The sequence below is a fragment of the Mytilus edulis genome, chromosome 1, assembly GCF_963676685.1.
Source record: "Mytilus edulis chromosome 1, xbMytEdul2.2, whole genome shotgun sequence".
Classification (NCBI taxonomy): Eukaryota; Metazoa; Mollusca; class Bivalvia; order Mytilida; family Mytilidae; genus Mytilus; species Mytilus edulis.
In genome coordinates this window covers 12,634,633-12,656,734 of record NC_092344.1, presented here as the reverse complement: position 1 = coordinate 12,656,734, position 22,102 = coordinate 12,634,633, and the positions used below count along the sequence as shown (strand labels likewise).

General features: G+C 30.4%; 1 protein-coding gene across 1 annotated transcript; it reads right to left on the bottom strand.

The window, feature by feature from the left end:
* Positions 1-2,052: 2,052 nt before the first annotated feature.
* LOC139524387 (uncharacterized) lies at positions 2,053-20,415 on the bottom strand. Its single transcript, XM_071319161.1, has 10 exons — positions 20,204-20,415; positions 18,215-18,386; positions 17,573-17,718; positions 15,942-16,059; positions 15,300-15,358; positions 6,930-7,046; positions 5,504-5,590; positions 4,981-5,050; positions 3,961-4,047; positions 2,053-3,430 (listed from the first exon to the last, which is right to left on the bottom strand). The coding sequence occupies exons 1-10, from the start codon at positions 20,360-20,362 to the stop codon at positions 3,369-3,371; spliced, it is 1,077 nt and encodes a 358-aa protein (XP_071175262.1). The 5' UTR covers positions 20,363-20,415; the 3' UTR covers positions 2,053-3,368.
* Positions 20,416-22,102: the final 1,687 nt, after the last annotated feature.

The window sequence follows — 22,102 nt, the reverse complement described above, 5'->3', positions numbered from 1 at the left end:
CATGCTTATGATGGCTCAGCTGCCAACTCTAATGAAGAACTGAATAATAGAATCAAGACTGAAAAAATTTTGGTTACATGATTATAATACCTTATATAGCTTTTCAAGACTGGTGTTGTACAAAATCATTCAAGTAAAGATGATTTGCACTCCTTATGAAAGCAATGAAGTGATTTTAATATGCAGCATTGTATCTTTAAAAAACCCAATTCTATTACATACTAATAGATCTACTTGATTTCTAAGTCAAAATAATCTTCAAAAATTACATAAGTATTTCATTATATCTTATTTGCTAATGAAAGCTGTACAGGTAGTTGTAGAACAACCATTTTGATCCCTCAGTCACTAAGACCTGTAAAAGATGACCGCAGTGATACTTCAAAATTATATTATTATATTAACATGATTAAGGAGCATGATTTTTGCTTAATGATTGGTTAATAGCCAATTATATAACTTATTGCTCCTATATTCCAAAATGGAACAAAAGTCCTAGACAAATATACCCCAATGACTGTGCCCTGAGACTTTGTCTTTATTGACAAGGACACTGACTGTGAAAGAATTCAAATATTTAAAAATAAAATGTAGAAGACATGGACAAATTTAATAACAATTCATCAAAATATACAAATAAATATTTCAAAGAAAACAAATTCAACCATTGGTCTATTCTATTAAATAAATAAAACTTCCAATTTTGTCTACATTTTTTTATGTTTTTCTCAAATATCATATTTGATTGTCACAGTTAAGGCTTAGAATACCTTCATTTTTAATGTTTTAGAAAACTAAAGAAAAATAAGGAACTCAAACAAGCAATTAAAAGAAAAAAACATGAAAGAAAATATCTACAACAGTTGTAATACTTAAGCCTACCAAGTAAGAATTTCTATAGGTTTCAATTATGCCATTTATATACAGAAGAGATATGTATTATCACATTGAAAACACAAACTATCAACTATTACAAATACTATTTCCTTACTGTATATTATGCTAACAATATGGTAAGTACATTTTTTTTTAAAATACTTTAATAATAAAAAACTATGTAGTATTCAATAGCAGAATTTTCAATTAAAATAAATAATTGCTGGCTATAAAGCAAGACAACACAAACTAGGATAGCTTTACTATAAGAGAATATCCTTAGAATCTTGGGTTGAAAGCATTTTATTAAAAAAACCAATTAGGGATAAAATAACAATATTTTCATCCCTGTAAAATAAATCAATCAGGATATGCAGTAGTAACACATTTGTGGTATTTGCTGTAGATTTGTGTTTTAAAAAATTATAATATAAAACATATCAGAGAATTTTCTAAAAACAAGTTGTTGACAAAAATGAAATTATTACAGAATGATTTCTAACATATTTGTAATATACCAATCAATCAATAAATAAATAAATACAAATTAAAAACAAATATATTATTAATATTAATTAAGTAAATGCTAATCTGCGTTAAAAACTTGATAAATTCTCTTCAAACTAAACTTTAGTCCAGAAGGTTATCTTATTAAAAAGTATCATTATAATAGTAATAGTAATTTATTTAAAACAAAAATTGCACGATTATTGTAAACATTATGCATAAACAGTCTATTTTTTTTTATTTGCCGCACATACAGTCAAGGCTTTTTATATACCCATGATATTATAGTTAATTCATAATCTATGAAAACAGGTTTTCATTGGGATGCACTTGCCTTCACATATTACAGTAATCAACAGATAATGTAAACAATCAAGTCAGAATTCTCAACTTTGGCATTGAAAACCATACACGACTGGTCAGATAAACTGATCATAGATACCAGGATTAAAATTTTGTACACCAGACGCCCTTCTGTCTGTAATCAGTAATGCTGAATTAAATAAGTTAAAATAACACAAAAAAAGTAGTGAGTAAGAAGAATACAATGCCATGAATTCAGAGTGTGTTATACTCAATAACTGTTTGTTAATCAAAGAATCCTCACACCAACAAGACTAGATTTCAATAAAAACGTTCATAGAAATTTACTATTTGTCAACCATCTAATTTTTGGTTTTATTTTTTCAATTTTTTTCTATTTACATATTTGTAGATATAAATAATACTTATACATATCTACTGCTAGTAAAAGTTTTAAAAATACGAATTTAAAGTAAAATCTCTTACTGCAAAAATCATATCATTAATATGTGATACATGATTTTCATTCTTAACAAGCAAAATTTACAATTCTTATTCAATATTGCTTGCAAAGATCCTTAATGCATGTATAAAGCAAATATATTATAATGTATAAATACACATGAAGTGCTATCAAAACAATTATGATATTTATTTCTATATAATGTGATAAAATTTCAGAGATAGCAACTGTAACCTTATAAATCACCCTGCTTGCCAACATGGATATGGATAGAAAATTTTAAGATAATACATGACATTTGTAAAAAGTCTATTAGATAAAATTGACAATACATTATTTATATAACAGTCATGATAATTTAATTGCATTAGTTAACATGTTCCCTTGAAATCACAAAATAACATCATAGTTTGTAACGTGTTGTGTAATTGCAGTTTATACATTGGTATATGGTCTTTTAAAAGAATTTCATATATAAAACAGAACTTATACAAAATACTCATATAAATATAAGAGATGTGGTATGCTAGCCAATGAGACAACTATCAACCAAAGTTTAAAAGTAAACCATCTTTTGTAACCAGAGGGCTTTCAACATTCACAGTGTATAGTATGTTTTATATGTATGGAACATTTGAAATAGCCAATGGGTCATGATTTAAATTGGATTGTCTCCCATTTACCAGAATAAATTCTCAACTAAATATTTTTGTGAGATACTGTATCAAATTCTTTACTCCTGATTTGGTGGTCCAATAAAGTATTAAATTTAATAATTCTTTGTATTACAAAAAGAAATTAAAAGTCACAAAATACCAGATTTCGTGTTTCACTGACATTTTCATGCATGAAATCTGCAATTTGTAATTCATCATGGATAAAACTCACTATACTAATATATAATTTAAATATAAATTTTAAACTTGAACATATTGAGTATCATATAGCTGAAACTATTAAAACAGAAAGCAATGAAACTATGTGGACATGAGAATTTTTGCTGTGAGGTAAAGTTGCAAGGATTATCATATATGGTTAACATAGTTGTTAGAGTTATACAATCTGACTATATGGCACATACTATAAAGAACACAGGCTCTACACAGTATAAAAAAGATTCATACAAAATGTCCTTTCTTTCATTTCTACCGATATATATAGAGAGAAGAAAAGCTGTCCCAAAATGCAGTCTATCTTCTTATCCTTCTTCCTGTGCAGTCTATCTTCTTATCCTTCTTCCTGTGATCAAACTTGTACGCTCTGTTGCTAAAACATCATATGCTAAAATGAGAAAATATTTTGACAAGTTAAAGTCGAGTACAAAATAAAATTGCAGCAATTCCTGAGCTTTTCTTAGTAAAAAATATTATCAATTTTATAAATAATTTTTTTCAGTGTTTTTTAGATACATCTTTATTAAGTGCACTCAAACATTTATATATGTTTGGCTCTTCATTTACACTCCCTCACATAAATCCGAATATATCGTAACCTACGTAAAGACACTATGTGGATTTTGGATATGATCAGTCATGAGTGATACACATACATGGGATCATAGTAGTTTCAAGAAAATTTAATTATAATAAAGCATAATGTTTTAATTACATTGTCTTGTTTTCATAAGAATCAAAATAATTCATGCACACCATAGCATTTGTTTTCAGTCAGATAATTCATACAAGACATATATTTGTTGTCAATTTCATATGGCCGGGGTCCTTATATTCAAATTTGATCCTCAGCATTAGCTGGATAAAATTGACAAATATTATGGCTCAGGCCATGTGAAAACCCATAACAAACATTACCTCTTTCTTTCAAGCCTTTACCAAAGTTTCTATACACCTTGTACAGCTCAACCATCAATACAATCCATACAAATATTGCAAGCAGTGCTACAAAAAATAACATTGTACATATTTTGATTTTCAAAGTGTTTCAAATTAATTGTTTATACTTTTTCTGTGTATCTATGAATTCAAATGCTTGTTTTCTTGTCAGAAAAAAACTACTACCTTTACCTTTAATCACTCAACCAAGTTACTATAAACTCTCTCATGCATAATCATATTCACCCTCTGTAATGATTGGAGAAGTCTACACAAATCTAATTGGTCTAAACAAGAAATGGCTTCATTAAAATAATATTCTCAGGGAACAAGATTGCAACACCATTGCAAATTTGTACTGAGGAATACAGTCGAAATTAGTCAGTATGTTGCATAGCACCAAGGATAGTCAAAGTCCAATTCCTCCAGCAGAAATTGTTAAATCACATTGACAGAAGATTATGGTGTACTAAACATCAGTACTTACATAGAAGTGTAATCATTCATCTGGAACAAGTTCAGCTTCACCAATTAAACCACAAAATGCTTTTGTATGGCAATATGAATCACTGTTCTATCTTATTTTTTTTAGGTTTAATTGCTGAAACTCCAAATTTCTCATCCAATAGGGAGTTTCTGTGGCATATAATAACTTTTGTATTTTGCTTTTTATCATGTCTGAGCCATTTATAGCTGACTATATAATATGGGCTTTTGTCATTGTTGAAGGCCCTACTGTTGCCTATAATTGTTAACATCCACTTCATTTAAACTTTGGTGGATAGTTGTCTCATTGGCAATCATACCACATCTCCTTATTTTTATATTCATAACACCCCTTTACACATAAAATGCAGCAGTTTCTTTAGGATTTCATTCCATTCCATTCAAAGAAAAAAGATTTCATTCCATTCCAATCAAAGAAAAAAGATTTCATTCCATTCCATTCAAAGAAAAAATACATTAATTCAAATTAAAATTAAAAAAAAATAAAATTACCAGCTGCTATTGTTGAATAGACTATTGTGTCTCCTAATTCTTTGATAGTATCATGTATGTCCATATATTCCTGTAAAAAACAAATTATTCAAGTTTAATGATAATAAACTATCTTTTAACTACAAAAAAAAACTGTTTATGCTTCCTGACATATTAAGAGCCACAGTCTAGTGAAAGGGCAATAACTCTACCAATATTTGGAATTTTCTTGATTTGACATCTGATTTAACCTTTTTCCACTATTTCTAATTCTTTTTTTATTAGTTGAGTCAATATGGATGGAATATACTCTAGTTTTCCATTATCTAAATGTTATCTGAGGAAAAATAGTTTACAAAAAATTGGATCCAGACATAACATTGACCTATAATTGATTTTTACTTTGTGACTTAGATGGGAAGTTGTCTTATTGGCACTCATACCACATCTTATTTATATCAACTGTTAACTGAAATTTATTCTTAATGAATATTTCATCTCAAATAGAAAATATTGGTTTAAAACATTTTACAACAACACTCACCTCAACAATCTTGTAGATATAATATGTTGGCTTGGCTAATCCAAATATAGCGAATACTATTGCACCCTTTGATAACTCTTTTCTCAACTGTAAAGAAATTAATTATTGTCATTATTATATTTTACTATACCGGTAGTCATGATATATAGAAAATAATAGTGCTTTGACTTGACATATCAACGATATAAGGATGAGGCTTAGAAACGGGAAATGCGAGGCTGTGCCAAGCATTTTCCCCGTTTCGGGCCGAATTCTTATATTGTTGATATGTCAAGTCAATGCACTATTATTGTCTTTATACTGCAATCTAAAAAAACATTTTCGATTGTTGTTTTATGTGTTAATGTTATTTATTTGATTTAAATATTGGGAAAAATCCCCCTTTAAAAAGGCCTCATATCACACAGACGGAGAAATATAAAACACGATGAAATGTACATCATTACCGCAATGATTAACAAATTCGTTGCAGACTAAAATATCAACAATAAACATAAAACATAATGATTTATAGGTTGCAAACAAAAAAATATTAACAAGTGAAATATGTTTTCCCAAAAATTGCAAAAGAAACAAGTTTCAGTCGTTAAACGCATCGTTGTTTACATTGGAAACAAGAACAGGTTGAAGAGGTCGTATGAATAATTAAATAAAATTTCGACAATTTCTATTTAAATATTCATGAGGAAAAGTGATATCAGGTCAGTGACTGTATATGGCATAGAAATATACAGTCAACGCATTTTGACTGCTCAAATAGAACGAGTGCAGTATAAAAACCAATAATAAAATAATTAACAAATAAAACACTGTTTCCAAACAAAATAGTTGTTTATGAAAGTGAACACAGTAAAAATAATCCTTTTAAATTTGACATGCTTTTGAAGGTTGGAAGAAATAACAAGTAGTTGTGTAGTGATATTGGTGGCGGTAACAAGATTTTGTTACCGTTATGATTTACTCAAAGAAAATATTCTGCAACACAAAACTCTAAAAACATTTAACATGTCACAAAAGTATTTAGTACTTGAATTTACTTCAATGCAACTTCCAACTTTGGGATGACAAGCTTTTCTCAATTTGAGTTTTTTTTGTATGGCCCATATGTTGCTTATTGTTGTATCTTTATATATATATATGTCTATTTTTGTATGGCCCATATGTTGTGTACTGTTGTATCTTTTATATATATGTCTATTTTCGCAGAATAATATCAGTCAGATATTGCATATTGGTTTGTTTTGTTTGTAATGTTGAATATTGTTTGCAATTCCAATTATTATTTTTATGTATTAGAAATAATAAACTTTAGATTCAAAATTACTGAACTGACATGACTTACATAAAAATCAAAATAGAGCAGATTTCTGGCCACTTCTTTGTATAGTAATAGAATCATTGTTTTTTTTTACTACACAATACTTACAACAAACCATCCCAGAATATTCCATCCCAAAGCATATGGAATACCAACTCCTAAGATTATCTCTTCCAGCAATTTGACTTTGGTCCCATTTCTTAAAATAAGTACTACAATGCTGGCCTAAAATACATTAAATAATCTCAATGTAAAACTAAATTTAGAACTTAAACTAAACATATCATTCAATAATACTTTGTTTTCACTGTAAAACTGCTCATTGATTACATTGTAGATGTCAATACTTTGTTTTCACTGTAAAACTGCTCATTGATTACATTGTAGATGTCAATACTTTGTTTTCACTGTAAAACTGCTCATTGATTACATTGTAGATGTCAATACTTTGTTTTCACTGTAAAACTGCTCATTGATTACATTGTAGATGTCAATTCTTTGTTTCCAGTGCCTCAACATAGCCATGGTGGTTTTGTATAGCAATTAGCATTAATTATTAAAGATAAAATACCATTTGTTTTTTTTCAATTTGTTTTGGTCTTCTAGTTTCCATTTATGGCAACCATGCAGCAATTGTGCTGGTTCATTCAAGACTTCGCTTGATCTAATAGTTAAATATGTACTTTGGTTGACAAATTAAGGTTGTTTGGTTGATATTAAGATTTTATAGGCACCATAATGGTGGTTTAGAGTGGTCATAACATGTCATTAAAAAATTCCAAGAATATAAGCAATATTTTAGCCTTAAAAAAACATTCCAAATCAAAGCAAACCTTTAGTGAGAAATGGAAAGTTCAAATACAAACTTTAAAAGTGATATTCAAGAGATGAATTTTCTAACTTTTGATGAGGCTGCTTTACTAAATCAAATTTTTTATTTAATATAGCTTTCTCTAAATTTTTCTATAAATGAACTTTAGCTTATACCTAATAGAATCAAAGAGCTGAAAGCTCTGAAGAAAAATGACGCCACTGTCTCTAATTTTGGGATAGTTTTTATGCAAGTCTTGATTTTCACATACCGTAATTAGTTTAACAATGCAACATGTATCGTGAGCATATAATTGATATTCGTATATGTGTGTGTGTGTGTGTGAAGTGAAGGTGACAACTGGCTGGTTTTTTAAGACAAATGAATAGGTCAAGACTAGCTGAATTGTACAAATAAATACCGTAGAAAGGCTTGTATATTTCTCACTGGTACATAGTCTGAATCTGGGTCCGTTCGCTTCCATTCACGTTTGCGCCCACTCATTTTCACCCCTTTCACTTTCACACCCTACATGTTCGCACCCAATCTTAAGTGGTTTTGTGTTTAATAACTCTGTAAGCAAGTGTTTTCTTATAAGTATAATTGTTGTCATTGTCTCAAAATAAAGTGAGACAGCATTTTTTTTTTTTGTGTTGAATAAATCTTTATCATGTTTTGGATAAGGTATTGCTAAAAATAATAATAATCCTTTCTAAATAAAGTGGTATTTTGTCAACGTTTTATTTTGTGTTGAATAACTCTTAATCATGTTTTGGTTAGTGTATTGCTATAACTTGTTTCATTGACTTGTTTCAAAATGAAGTGAGATTCTGACTATGTTTGTTTCTGCGTGTTGAATAAATTTTATCATGTTTTGGTTATATTAGTGGATTGCTATATTTTGGTTTCTATGTTTTATTGTTTCGTTGTTTCAGATCAAGCTGTTAAAAACAATTATCTTTTGTGTTTTTTCCTTTAAAATCTTCAATGTTTTACTCATACCAAGCTATAAATACATTCAGTATTTACACCAAAGCAATTTAAAACAACAACCATGATTTTCCAATTATTCAACTTGAATTTGAATTAAAATTGGGCGCGAATGAGTGGAGTGTGAATGTGCGAACGTGTAGGGTGCGAAAATGTATTGGGCACAAACAGACCTGATACCACACAGTCTGAACCCCCTTCTCCCACAAAATATTAAGTAAAGAATCTTTTTGTTACTGCTATCAAAGGTCTAATGAAACTCAGATAGTTTCAAACATTTGTCAAAGAATTCTAGTCGAACTGGCACCTAGTTAAATTGGCACCTGGACAAATCAGCACCTGGTTAAAATCGACACCTGATATAGTCAATTCGTCACCCATGTTAAATATATATTTTTAACAGTATTTTAAGCAATAGGGTAAAAATAAGAAAGGGGTTGCCAGAATTTTTTTCAGTATTTAAGCAAAAAGAGTTAAATACTAACTTTCACATTTTTGGGTGTTCATGTACATTTTGTATATATTTATTTTTCTCAACTAATGACTTTTTTGGTGTATTTTTAATGATATATATATATATATGAGTAGTCCAAATAATTATTACGTCTGGCAAGGCTTTTTTAATTTTATTCTGGAACACCTTCCTATGACCGCAAGGCTATATTAATTTTTTTTCTGGGACGCCTTCCTACGAACGTCGTAGGAAGGCGTCCCAGAAAAATAATAAAATAGCCTTGCCAGACGTCATAATTATTTGGACTAATACATGAGATATTGTGTATTTTTCTGCATTATTTTAACCAGTTGAGCATTTTACAGGATTGTTGGTTTAATGCAGTTTAAACTTTACTGAAAAACAAACACCTTAAATTTGCTAATTATTTGGCATGAAAGTTTGATTTATTGAAAGGGACTCATAGATTTCCATTTTATTTTAATAATTGACTTGTTTTTACAATTACACAAATTGTCTAATTGTTAAAACAACAGCTTTGGTAAGGGCTTCGTTGTTTACCTTTATACACTACATATTCACTTTCGTTTCGTGGTTTACCAAAATACACAACAACATATTCACTATGTACTTGGTAACAGTAATTAATTAGTTGAATAGAAAATATTATAACAAATATTATTGGATGCCGAATTGACGTCGAATAGGTGCCGATTTGACTAGATGCCAATTTAACCAGGTGCCGACTTGACTTGTACGTTTCAATTCCTCTGCGATCGTTTGCGGTATTTTCTTGAGAAAACCTATTTTCCATCATCATAGAGAAGAAGAAACTGCTTTAAAATGATTCTGGAACGCTTCATGATTGTTAAAATAAGTTTAATTCACTCAAAAACAATTTTAAAACAGGAAGTTTCCAAAGCACGTGTAAAAGAAGAAATTAACCGGTGAGAGTGGAAATCCGTATATGACAGATATCCCTATAGTACGACTTTGAAAGTAAAACAGTTCAATCCTTTTGTAAAACAATCTTTAATATACCTATCACATTAATGTTTGAAGGGTCTTAAGCTTATTCAAACCATATAAGTCGGTATGAAACACCAAAACGGAATGAACAATAACCGATTACGTTTTGTAGTTTACAAATTCTAAAACTGGTTCCCGTCAAACTACAACACTTTGGGTGCAATCAACAGTTTTTTACGTGACGTCATTCTGTAACAGGGCATGTAATAGTGGACCCATCATGCAGAAGTCAGATATTCATAGTTATATAGATATCTATACATCAATGGAAAGATAATTCTATGAACTTTCTGATTAAATAAAAAAAAATCCAACATCTCTTGTTTAAACATGCAAATTGGTACAAGTTATCAGCTGGAAATTAGGCATTTTCCCCCTAAAAAAACTTAAAAACAGACCACCTTTGGACACACGGATCAGTAACCTGTGCATATATTTGAGATTTCTTATAATATGTATTTCGAAGAGCTTATCCGGCTGATTTAAGAAAATGTAGTTTCAGCCTACGTTCGCCTGCTCCGAAAGGAGCTATCTTACCTGACAAATCAAAGTGCTTTTTGCAACAGGTGAAAATCAGCTGTTTATGGAGTTGCCTCCCATATAGTAGGAAGTCACAAAAACATTTTTTTTTTTTTAAATCTTGACAAAAGTGGCATTTTAATTGAACTTCAATATATGTTTTTCACATTGAACATAAAAAACAATCAACTTTTTCATTTAGTGGTATATAAATAGCAGGGAATTCCATCAGTATGTAAATCTCACTGGGGAAATACCCCTAGTTTTTGGAAAATGACGCAGTCATTGTTCCATAACTGCCGACCTGATTTCTCTGCCTACCGCGCTTGGTTTCGTATTTACTAATTTCAATACAAACTGGAATGTGCTTGTGTTATCATTAATATGCATGAGCATTGTGTAGTAATCAGCCAGGAACCAGTTTACAAACTAACTGGTTTCTGTTTGTATTCCACTACAGTCGAACAAAGTGTTGTAGTTTGACAGGAACCAGTCCAGAATTTTGTAAATACAAAACGTAATCGGTTATTATCATTCCGTTTTGGTGTTTCATACCGACTTATATGGTTTGAATAAGCTTAAGACCCTTCAAACATTAATGTGATAGGTATATTAAAGACTGTTTTACAAAAGGATGAAACTGTTTTGCTTTAAAAGTCGTACTATAGTGATATATGTTATGTACGGATTTCCACTCTCACCGGTTAATTTCTTCTTTTACACGTGCTTTTGAAACTTCCTGTTTAAACATCGCAAGTTTTAAAATTGTTTTTTGAGTGAATTAAACTTATTTTAACAATCACGAAGCGTTCGGGAATCATTTCAAGCAGTTTCTTCTTCTCTTTGATGATGGAAAATAGGTTTTCTCAAGAAAATACCGCAAACGATCGCAGAGGAATTGAAACGTACAAGTCAAGTCGGCACCTGGTTAAATTGGCATCTAGTCAAATCGGCACCTATTTGACGTCAATTCGGCTTCCATTAATATTTATTATAATATTTTCTATTCAATTAATTAATAACTGTTACCAAGTACATAGTGAATATTAGGTAAACAACGAAACCAAAGTGAATATGTTGTTGTGTATAAAAGTAAACAACGAAGCTATTGTTTTAACCATTAGACAATTATTAAAATTAAATGGAAAACTATGAGTCCCTTTCAATAAATCAAACTTTCATGCCAAATAATTAGCAAATTTAAGGTGTTTTTTTTTTCAGTAATGTTTAAACAGCATTAAACAAACAATCCTGTAAAAGACTCAACTGGTTAAATAATGCATAAAAATATCCAATATCTCATGTATTAGTCCAAATAATAATGACGTCTGACAAGGCTATTTTATTTTTTTCTGGGACGCCTTCCTAAGACGTTCGTAAGAAGGCGTCCCAGAAAAAAATTAACATAGCCTTGTGGTCATAGGAAGGTGTCCCAGAATAAAATTTAAAAAGCCTTGCCAGACGTAATAATTATTTGGACTACTCATATATATCATTAAAAATACACCAAAAAATTCATGTAGTTGAGAAAAATAAATACATACAAAATGTACATGAACATCCAAAAAAGTGAAAGTTAGTATTAACTCTTTTTGCTTTAAAAATTTACAACTGCATTTAAGTATTGAATGCTTTTTTTTTGTAAATTCATTGAGGTGTAAAAGCCTTGACCGAAGTACTTTTTGTATGAAGCGCGTAAGCGTAAGCGCTTCATTCTAAAAATGTGCACACGGTCAACGCTTTTGCAACCCTATGAGGTTACAAAAAGAAACATTCAATACTTATAATTACTTTTTTTAGCTAGGATCATGAAAACTGGAATTTTATAACTTTTTTATTCAATTCATCTGTGCACTTTATTGTGGGACCACGTGTTATCATGAATGAAAAGTTTTATTGAGTGATGCAATTGCTTGAGGAATAACATGTGATGTGCAGTTAGCCAATCAGAATAAAGTATTATAATGAAACATATATCAAATTTAATTATAACAAAATACATTACGTTGTAAGAGTTATCTCCCCAAACACTGTTTTTCTTGTGGCCACCTCTCCTTCGTAACCGTAAAAGATTTTATTTTACCAAATTGCTCGTTACATATTTAGGATAAGAATATTCGTTTGAACCCTAGCTCTGGGGACTCCATATGAGAGTTATTCCCCCTTTTTCATTTGATTCAAGCGATATGCATTTTCAACTGGTAAACCATAACTGATAGAGACCTAGGGTCTTCATGAGGTCATTGGTACTAAAAATGAAAATGAGGTCAATGTCAAAGGTCAAGGTCATATTATAAATTTTGATTTTGGCTTATTTTCACTTCTTTTCAAATACTGTATGACATTTTGACAAATAATTTTTCATAAATTATTAGTTGCGACATGTCCTTACTTGTATATTTTGGTTGAAAGGCTGCGCATACAATAAAAGGGAGTTTTTGTCCATCTTACATTTAAAATTACGCGTCAAGTGGTAGTACTCATTAACCAAACATATTAAAGACCTAGGATATTTTGATTCAAGGTCCATGGTTTGTGACCTTGAAATTGAGGTCAAGGTCATAGGTTAATAGGACGTCATAAAGCCATAGGAACTAACATTTTAAACTGATTTTTCATATTTCAATATAAAAATAGATCTTTTCTAGTGGAAAGACTTCAATTGTTCTCTGAACAATTTGTTTTTAATTTACTTCATATTTTGTGGGAGAAGGGGGTTCAGACTATGTGGTATCAGGTCTGTTTGCGCCCAATACACTTTCGCACCTCACACGTTCACACCCAAGGTCTGTTCGCACTCTACTCATTCGCGCCCAATTTTAATTCAAATTCAAGTTGAATAATTGGAAAATCATGATTGTTGTTTTAAATTGCTTTGGTGTAAATACTGAATGTATTTATAGCTTGGTATGAGTAAAACATTGAAGATTTTAAAGGAAAAACACAAAAGATAATTGTTTTTAAGCCCTTTGATCTGAAACAACGAAACAATAAAATATAGGAACCAAAATATAGCAATCCACTATTATAACCAAAACATGATAAAATTTATTCAACACACAGAAAAAAAATTAGTCAGAATCTCACTTCATTATGTAAGAGGTCAATGAAACAAAGTATAGCAATACAATAACCAAAACATGATTAAGAGTTATTCAACGCTAAATAAAACGTTGACAAAATACCACTTTATTTAGAAAGGATTATTATTATCTTTAACAATACGCTATCCAAAACATGATTAAGATTTATTCAACACAAAAAAAAAATGCTGTCTCACTTTATTTTGAGACAATGACAACAATTATACTTATAAGAAAACACTTGCTTACAGAGTTATTAAACACAAAACCAATTAAGATTAGTTGCGAACATGTAGGGTGTGAAAGTGAAAGGGGGCGAACATGAGTTGGCGCAAACGTGAATGGGCACGAACGGACCCGGATTCAGCCTATGTACCAGTGAGAAATATAGAAGCCTTTCTACAGTATTTATTTGTACAATTCAGGTAGTCTTGACCTATTCATTTGTCTTTAAAAAAAAACCAGCCAGTTGGCACCTTCACTTCACACACACTCATATACGAATATCAATTATATGCTTACGAGACATGTTGCATTGTTAAACTAATTACGGTATGTGAAAATCAAGACTTGCATAAAAACTATCCCAATATTAGAGACAGTGGCGTCATTTTTCTTCAGAGCTTTCAGCTCTTTGATTAGTACGAAACTGTTTATAGCACCCTTTGTTCGAGTGTAGTGGAAAAACCAGTGTAAACTGGGTCCTGGCTGATTTAATACTACACAATGATGCACAATGATAACACAAGCAGATTCCAGTTTGTATGGAAAATAGGAAATACGAAACCAAGCGCGGTAGGCAGAGAAATGTAATGAAGTTCAGGTCGGCAGTTATGGAACAATGACTGCGTCATTTTCCAAAAATAAAATAAAATAATGGGGTCACCGTTCATTTACGCTCACAATTTGCCTTCGAAAGAAGCATATATTTTTGTTAATGTCCCTTTTTTCTGTTGAACTAATAACAGAAATAGCGGTAATATCGAAATAAAAAAATAACTAAATTACAGAAATCGCTTAAATTTTACAATTATTTAGTTTATGTACAGCTTCTTCGAAAACAACAATAAAAATATAGGTCGCCGATGAGTTCAAAAAAATATTTCAGTTTTAATGCAAAAAAATGTCATTTTTGCACCAAAGGGAGATAATTTGGAGCAATATCAATGATATCTACATTTTAAAAGTCACCTGGGGCCAACATGAATTGAATTTTTTTAATGATTTTTATCCCGTATGATAAAGTCACAACTACTAACGGTAATAAATAAAATTTGTAATGAAAAATAAATGTTAAATTTTTTTCTGAAATTTTTATACCGCGAGCCTCCTTAACAGAACAAAATCAGCTTTCCTCATGATCATAAACAGTATTATTCTGATTGAGAAAGATGAATTCACACCAAATTTATTTCCAATGACCTAGCAAGAAAACACACAACATCTTATAATGGTTCTTTTGTCCAAGTGAGCAAACATTTAAAAAGCACAGGAAATGTCATTAAATCAGTGAAAAATAAACAAGGAAATGGGTGTCCTTGATCTTTAAATAAAATAGAATAGATATATACTATAAAAAGTTATATACTTACTGTGACTTGTACATCAAACTTTAGTAAACATGAAAATAATGATGCCTGGTTATATAGATCTGAAAAGCCAAAAGTTAGTCCAAATAATTATGACGTCTATTATATTTTTTTCTGTGGTGCCATAGAAAAAAATTGAAATAGCATTTCATTATTATTTTGACTTACAAAAAGGATGATTATTTTGTAATGCATATATAGCTAAATATACCCTTAATATTTTGTTCTTTAAATATTTAAAGTTTAACCAATAAAGTCATGAAAGCTATGTAGTTTGTACTGACTAGATCAAAACCTTGTCATGGTCTCTTTAAAAAAAAGTCACTCTATAAACATGCATTATGATTTTTTTTGGATATTAACTATTGATGGAAAGTTATCTCATTGGCAATCATATCATATCTCCTCATTTCTACATAGACAACATATAAAGTATCATTATATTCATTTTAGGGTACAAGCAATAAAATTACCAGTTGCCAATTATAACAATCTAAAATGGTGATTAAAAGAATGGCATTTGAACATTGATATTCCTCATGTTACAAAGTCAGCTTTAGACATTAAACCCCATCTGACATTATTATAATACAACCGAACACTATTATTTCAAAACACATAAATTCAACAAAAATTGGAACTTACATTGTAAGTATTCTGAAGCCCCAACAATCCTAAATTGAAGATACCCAAAATGTTTAGCCACTGACCAAGCTAATAAAATGTTTGGTGGCGCTAGAACACAGATCAGTATTAGACGAATCTAAAACACAAATATAAACATCACTTTATATGTATGTTGGGTAACAACAAAATACATGTAACAACTCTTTGTCAATAACTATGAGTTTTACTTTTTTTTTTAAAGTTTAAACTTTGTTTGTTTAACCAAGGATTTGTATAGTAAGAGTTACTATACAAATCCTTGGTTTAACTATCTAATTGTTTGATTTGTTTTTATATAATCAATAAATACCAGTCTTCTACACTAGGATTGCTTGATGGGTGATTGTTATATGTCACATAAGCACTAAAAAGTTATATTACAGCAAGATCTACTTATAAGAATTTCAATTCATATTGTAGACATATTTACCACAGTGGCAACAAATCAGTAAATAATTATCTCAATTAGTCCTGCAGTTTCATAAATTTTTAATGTGTTAGTTCCTAAGGGAACACAATTTGTAGGATGACATGTGACCCTATCTGGACACTTTGTTCAGACTGTCAGTCAAGAGCCTTTGCTCTCACTCCTCATTGGTGCATGCTTTGCAGGCGCGGATCCAGAGGGGGGGGGTTCCGGGGGTTGGAACCCCCCTTTTTTTGGACGATCAATGCATTTGAATGGGGACATGTAATTGGAACCCCCCCCTTTTGTCCTGGGTTAGGAACCCCCCCTTTTTAAAATGGCTGGATCCGCCCCTGCTTAGCAGAGAAGCAGCAAATACCAATTTTCAAATCTTTGGTTTGACCTGACTTGACATTGAATCGCCAACCTCCTGCACTCCTGTAAGCAGATGGCCATTCTATCTATGTCTCTAACAAAGAAAAACAAATCAAATTCAAATGCAAATGATTACAATTCTTGAAATTCTACATGATCAATTAATTACATGGCAAGATTTGTCACACCAATCAGATATGTTTCCCATCTTGTCAAGACATAAATCTATAGTTAAATAATATAATTATATAAGTAAATTTGTAGGATACTTATACATGTGAATTTTATTTACATGTATATGTAAAAAAAAAAATGACTTAGTTATGTTCCTTAGATATTCAGATATTTTTACTTATACAAGTCATCTTATCTCCTTTTCATAAAAATTTTAAATTGTATGCCCTTTGTAGATGTCTTTTCTAAACATTTAAGTGTGATTTCATGGACGATGAAAATCCTATATGTCTGTTATCTTCAGAACACTGCTCTTTTACAAGCTCCAAAGCAGCAGTTTTGAAGGCCTTGCGCAAAAACTTAAGATCTTTGTGCAATCAGTTTCTTTGTTGAATTAATGAGATGAAAAATTAAACTTTAATAAAAAAAACATTAAAGGCATGTAGTTACATCTCAAACTTGTGAATTTTTGTGTGATAGTAAAAATAATTCACTTATAAATTTATACAAATGAATTTTTGAGAAAATTTTGGGAGATTATTTAAACATTATAATTGACTTATATTTTAAGTATATTTTTTTTTACTTCTTTGGTAAAAAAGGATGACTTGTACAAGTAGTACCCCTGAGATGGGTCCTTAATCATATTACTTACAAGTTTTAATGTGGTTCTACTGTCATTATTCAATATGTATTCCACAATACAGTAAACCATTACTACCAAAACAGCTGCCATTAGTGCATACATCTCATACACTCTCTCCCGTAATACACCATGATAGGCATAAAACAAACAAAATGCTAAAATACATCATTGAACCGTGAAATAAACAATCAAAATACTTGTAAGTACTGAAGGGTAAAGATTGCTTTAATTCATCAGTTGGAAGCAAAATAAAACATTGCATTGTATGTATAAAGCATTGATGTAAGTTGATTCAACTATAATTATCATGGACAAAAGAGGATAACTCCAATTTTAGAATTAATTCATCAGTTGGAAGCAAAATAAAACATTGCATTGTATGTATAAAGCATTGATGTAAGTTGATTCAACTATAATTATCATGGACAAAAGAGGATAACTCCAATTTTATAAATAACTTTAAAAATGACCTTATTGATATTTTTAGAACAAACCTTAGATTCCTGAACCTTGCATGAATTGTGTAATATTAGTGACAAGCATACCTAACCATAATTTTGTTACATGAAGTTTCATTTTTATGGTATTTGTATTAAGTGTTAACGTTGCCAGTGCCTAAAATGTATTGATCATATATACAAATTTATTTACCTGAATTTAGCAGAAGTAAAATAATAAATGTAAAGTCTGGAGTACCAGATTGACCATCGTCCACTAGTTTAACCAGCCTATACACAGTCAATCCAATAGCTGCTAGTATGTTCACTGTGGTGAAAGCTAGGAACACCCATTCTTTTGCACTCAGTCCAGCAAATGTCTTGGTCTATAAAAAAATAAATTGACAATTAAGCTAATTTATTTATTTAATAATTATGATTATATTCAATTTACTCTAATCTGTAAAATTGACCAATTCAACATAGTTGAGTTTCCTCTGACAAATGTCAATTTAGATTAATAAGAGCGGAAGAGAGAACATTCTGATGGGCTAACTTGTATGGACCTGTTGATTATTACGATACAGAAATGAATAAAAGTGTAGCAACTTGTAACCAAAAAATGTAATTTCTTTTACGCGCAATGATATCTTTATATTCCTCTTTATCTTTTATCAGATAAGGTTTTTGAAGAAAAAAAAATATTAAGTCATTGGGCAAAATGTTGGGAGTTCTTAGCAATTCTAAACATGATATAGGGAAGATTTAGTTCTACATTTATCTTTCTAATTTATACATTAAAACTGCTACTTGATATTTTTAAAAAATGGTCAAAATATGTAGCATTATTTTCAAAATAAACACAATGAACACTGAAGAAGGATGGCAATGCAGATATAAAAAAAAATCAGTTCTACGATCCCAACTTTATTTATTGGTTCTTGCAGAGACATATAATACAATTTTAATAATTGTATTATATGTCTCTGGTTCTTGGGTCAATAATCAGTTCTTGTGAGTCCTTGTGTAATCATGGTTCTGGCTTAAAATGATTAAACTGTTAAATCTTTTTTAAACATGACAACTAACTGAACTATGTTTACAGGTATCGGGATCGTTCGCCCTGATTACATGTTCGCCCTAGGTTTGTTCGAACTGAGTTTGTTCGCCCTGGTAATCCGTTCACCCTGGGTTCGTTCGCCCTATTTTGAAAGAAATATATATTTATATATATTAAAATTTATGTATATCTATTAAAAGTTAAATGCAGAATATTAATTAAATAAAATTCTTGGCTGCATTGTTACACTTTATTTTATAATTACTTTTAATTACCGTGTTGATTGAATTTTGATTGCTGATTAGGTATAATTTAAAATCTTTGATATCACTGATTGGTATATGAATTGTCTTTGATGGATTAATAACATTTTTCTCAAATAAAATAGTCAGCTTGGATGGGTAAAAACACTGATGTACAAATTGTTAGGCATGAAAGGGAAATACTATAACTTTATTAGTTCCCAATACCTTAAAGTCACAATATCTTGTATTCCTGAAATTTACAGGACCTTATAACCTAGTAGCAGCTGGCTGTAGACAACATAAAACATCGTAAATATTCGGCGAAAATGTAGAATAACTTCAACATATTCAATTAAATACACACAACACAACTCTCTAATAAAAAATGAAAATCAGGGCGAACATACTCGAGGTGAACAGGTATCAGGGCGAACGGTCTCAGGGCGAAACGGAACTAGGGCGAACAGTAACTAGGGTGAACCGAAATCAGGGCGGATGGACCCGGATTCATGTTTACATGCTTACAAATTTTCACCCTCATGTTATACGTTTCGCGTTGATGTTAGGACACAATCAGATTATATATATTGACATGTTAGTTAAACTATTCCCAGGATTTCATGATGTTAAATCTTTTTTAAACATGACAACTAACTGAACTATGTTTACATGCTTACAAATTTTCACCCTCATGTTATACGTTTCGCGTTGATGTTAGGACACAATCAGATTATATATATTGACATGTTAGTTAAACTATTCCCAGGATTTCATGATGAACTACCTTTCACCTTTTTTGGCAATCTGAGTGAGGATATAAAATAAAAAATATGATGTATCAGATATATTTGATGAAGTGAAAGTGGCAGTTCCGCCAAGCATGTGATGATAAGTTCACCTGTCCTATTGGTGTTACCACCGTTGTCTTCGGTATATTTGTTATTCCATATTTGGAATAAGTATCAGATGAGTCAATAGAGTCTCGACTCCCACTAGCCGAACCACTACCGTTTGCTGCTGCTTGGTCCATTCGTAAATTAGTTATATCTACTTCCATAGTCTCCCATTTTTAAAGTTTTCGTCACATGACAAGCTATAAATAGAACAAACTCTCTGGCCTTTTTAATAAAACACACTTTTCCGAAAATTCCCGCCATAATTACCTTTACGCTTGAGTTGATTATCAAAACATAATACTAATATAATGTCCAGTAAAAGGCAAACATAAAAAGAAATAACAATGGAGACAGACCATAAACATATTAATATTTATTAAAAGCTAATTATCAATTTTGTATCGCGAAAGACATTTTACTAAGGGACTTAAAAGGGGGGGGGGGGAGGATTTTTTTTTTCGCACACTAGACAAACATTTCAAAAGCCTGAAAAGGTATGTGGAAAATCTGGATACAGAATCATTTTTTTTGTCATCTACCTGTTTGACCACAATAAATGAAATCACAAGAAGCAATTTACATAAATATAAATTTAAAATTTATAAAAAGAATCAATTGTCTCAAGATTTAAAAAAAACGACATGATTGAATTGTTAAATTTATTATTTAGCTTGTGAAATAAAATAATATGGGTTCCTAGTACCCTTTTTGGAATATAATCAAATGATGAACATATTTAAAATATAGCAATTTTAATTCTTTTTCATTTATTTTTATGAATTTATCTCTTACTTGACATAAATTGTGAAAAAAATATGTTTTACATCATACACAGGTTTCACTATATACAATACCAATCCATTGCATAAAGAAAAGAAAAAAAAAACCATCCCAAAAAAAAAAAAAAATGAGAGCATGTAATCGAAAAGAAGTAGAAATTAAAATAATAATTAATATATTTGCTGCTGCGTTCGAAGCGCTTTTATCGATATGCACCATGCCATAGTTTGTTGTATTTTCCATTAAAAAAGTGTGAGGGTATCTACACTTATCTTCACCAGGAAAGTTTAAAGCTAAATATTTGAAAGCCAAGAAGCAAAGAATTTATACAAAAACGCTACGAGCTATATGGCCAAAATGGATATAGCAATAAAAGTCACACCAATGAAGGAGTTAAAACCGTAGTTTTATTGACTTCATAAACGGGTAAGTTAAGAAAGGTATGTTATAAATCATGTTGGTACCAAAGTACTGAAAACTATGCTGATTATACTCTCGGAATAATAGTCCACAAGCTGCAGTATCGACCAAGTGCTCAGTATTTTTTGTTAAAGAAAACACTTGCAAAATTTGCTGCTTCTTAATCTCTTTTTCTAGATTCATCGCCATTACATGCATTAGGAACGCCCAAAGCCAAAAAATTAAAGGTCAAGCATTTATAAGATTTATAGTAGTGAGAAACATCAAAATATATACGAGCAATTGAGATGTAAAAATAATATTCAAATCCAAAAGAAGTTCGAATTTCAGTTTCTTAATAAGTTTTTATTCGCATCTGCTTTTTTGGCTATATTAACACCAAGCTTTTGCACTTATTGTTTGACACTTGATGAACAAACCCGAATATATATTTTACAACAAGGCAAATGCAAATGCTAAATATTAATTGACTTTTTTTTATTTTAATTATTGCATTTTAGTCATGACCTTTGAGTTAAAAAAAAATTCTTCGAACGACCATAATGAAAAGTGCAAATTTTATCGAACAAAACCGATAAACAGAAACAACTGATATTTACTAATTTAGTTCCCTTGGTCTTTGATAGAGAAATGACTGCCATGCGGAGTGTCAATTGAGTTTGATAAAGAAATGACTGCCATGCGGAGTATCAATTGAGTTT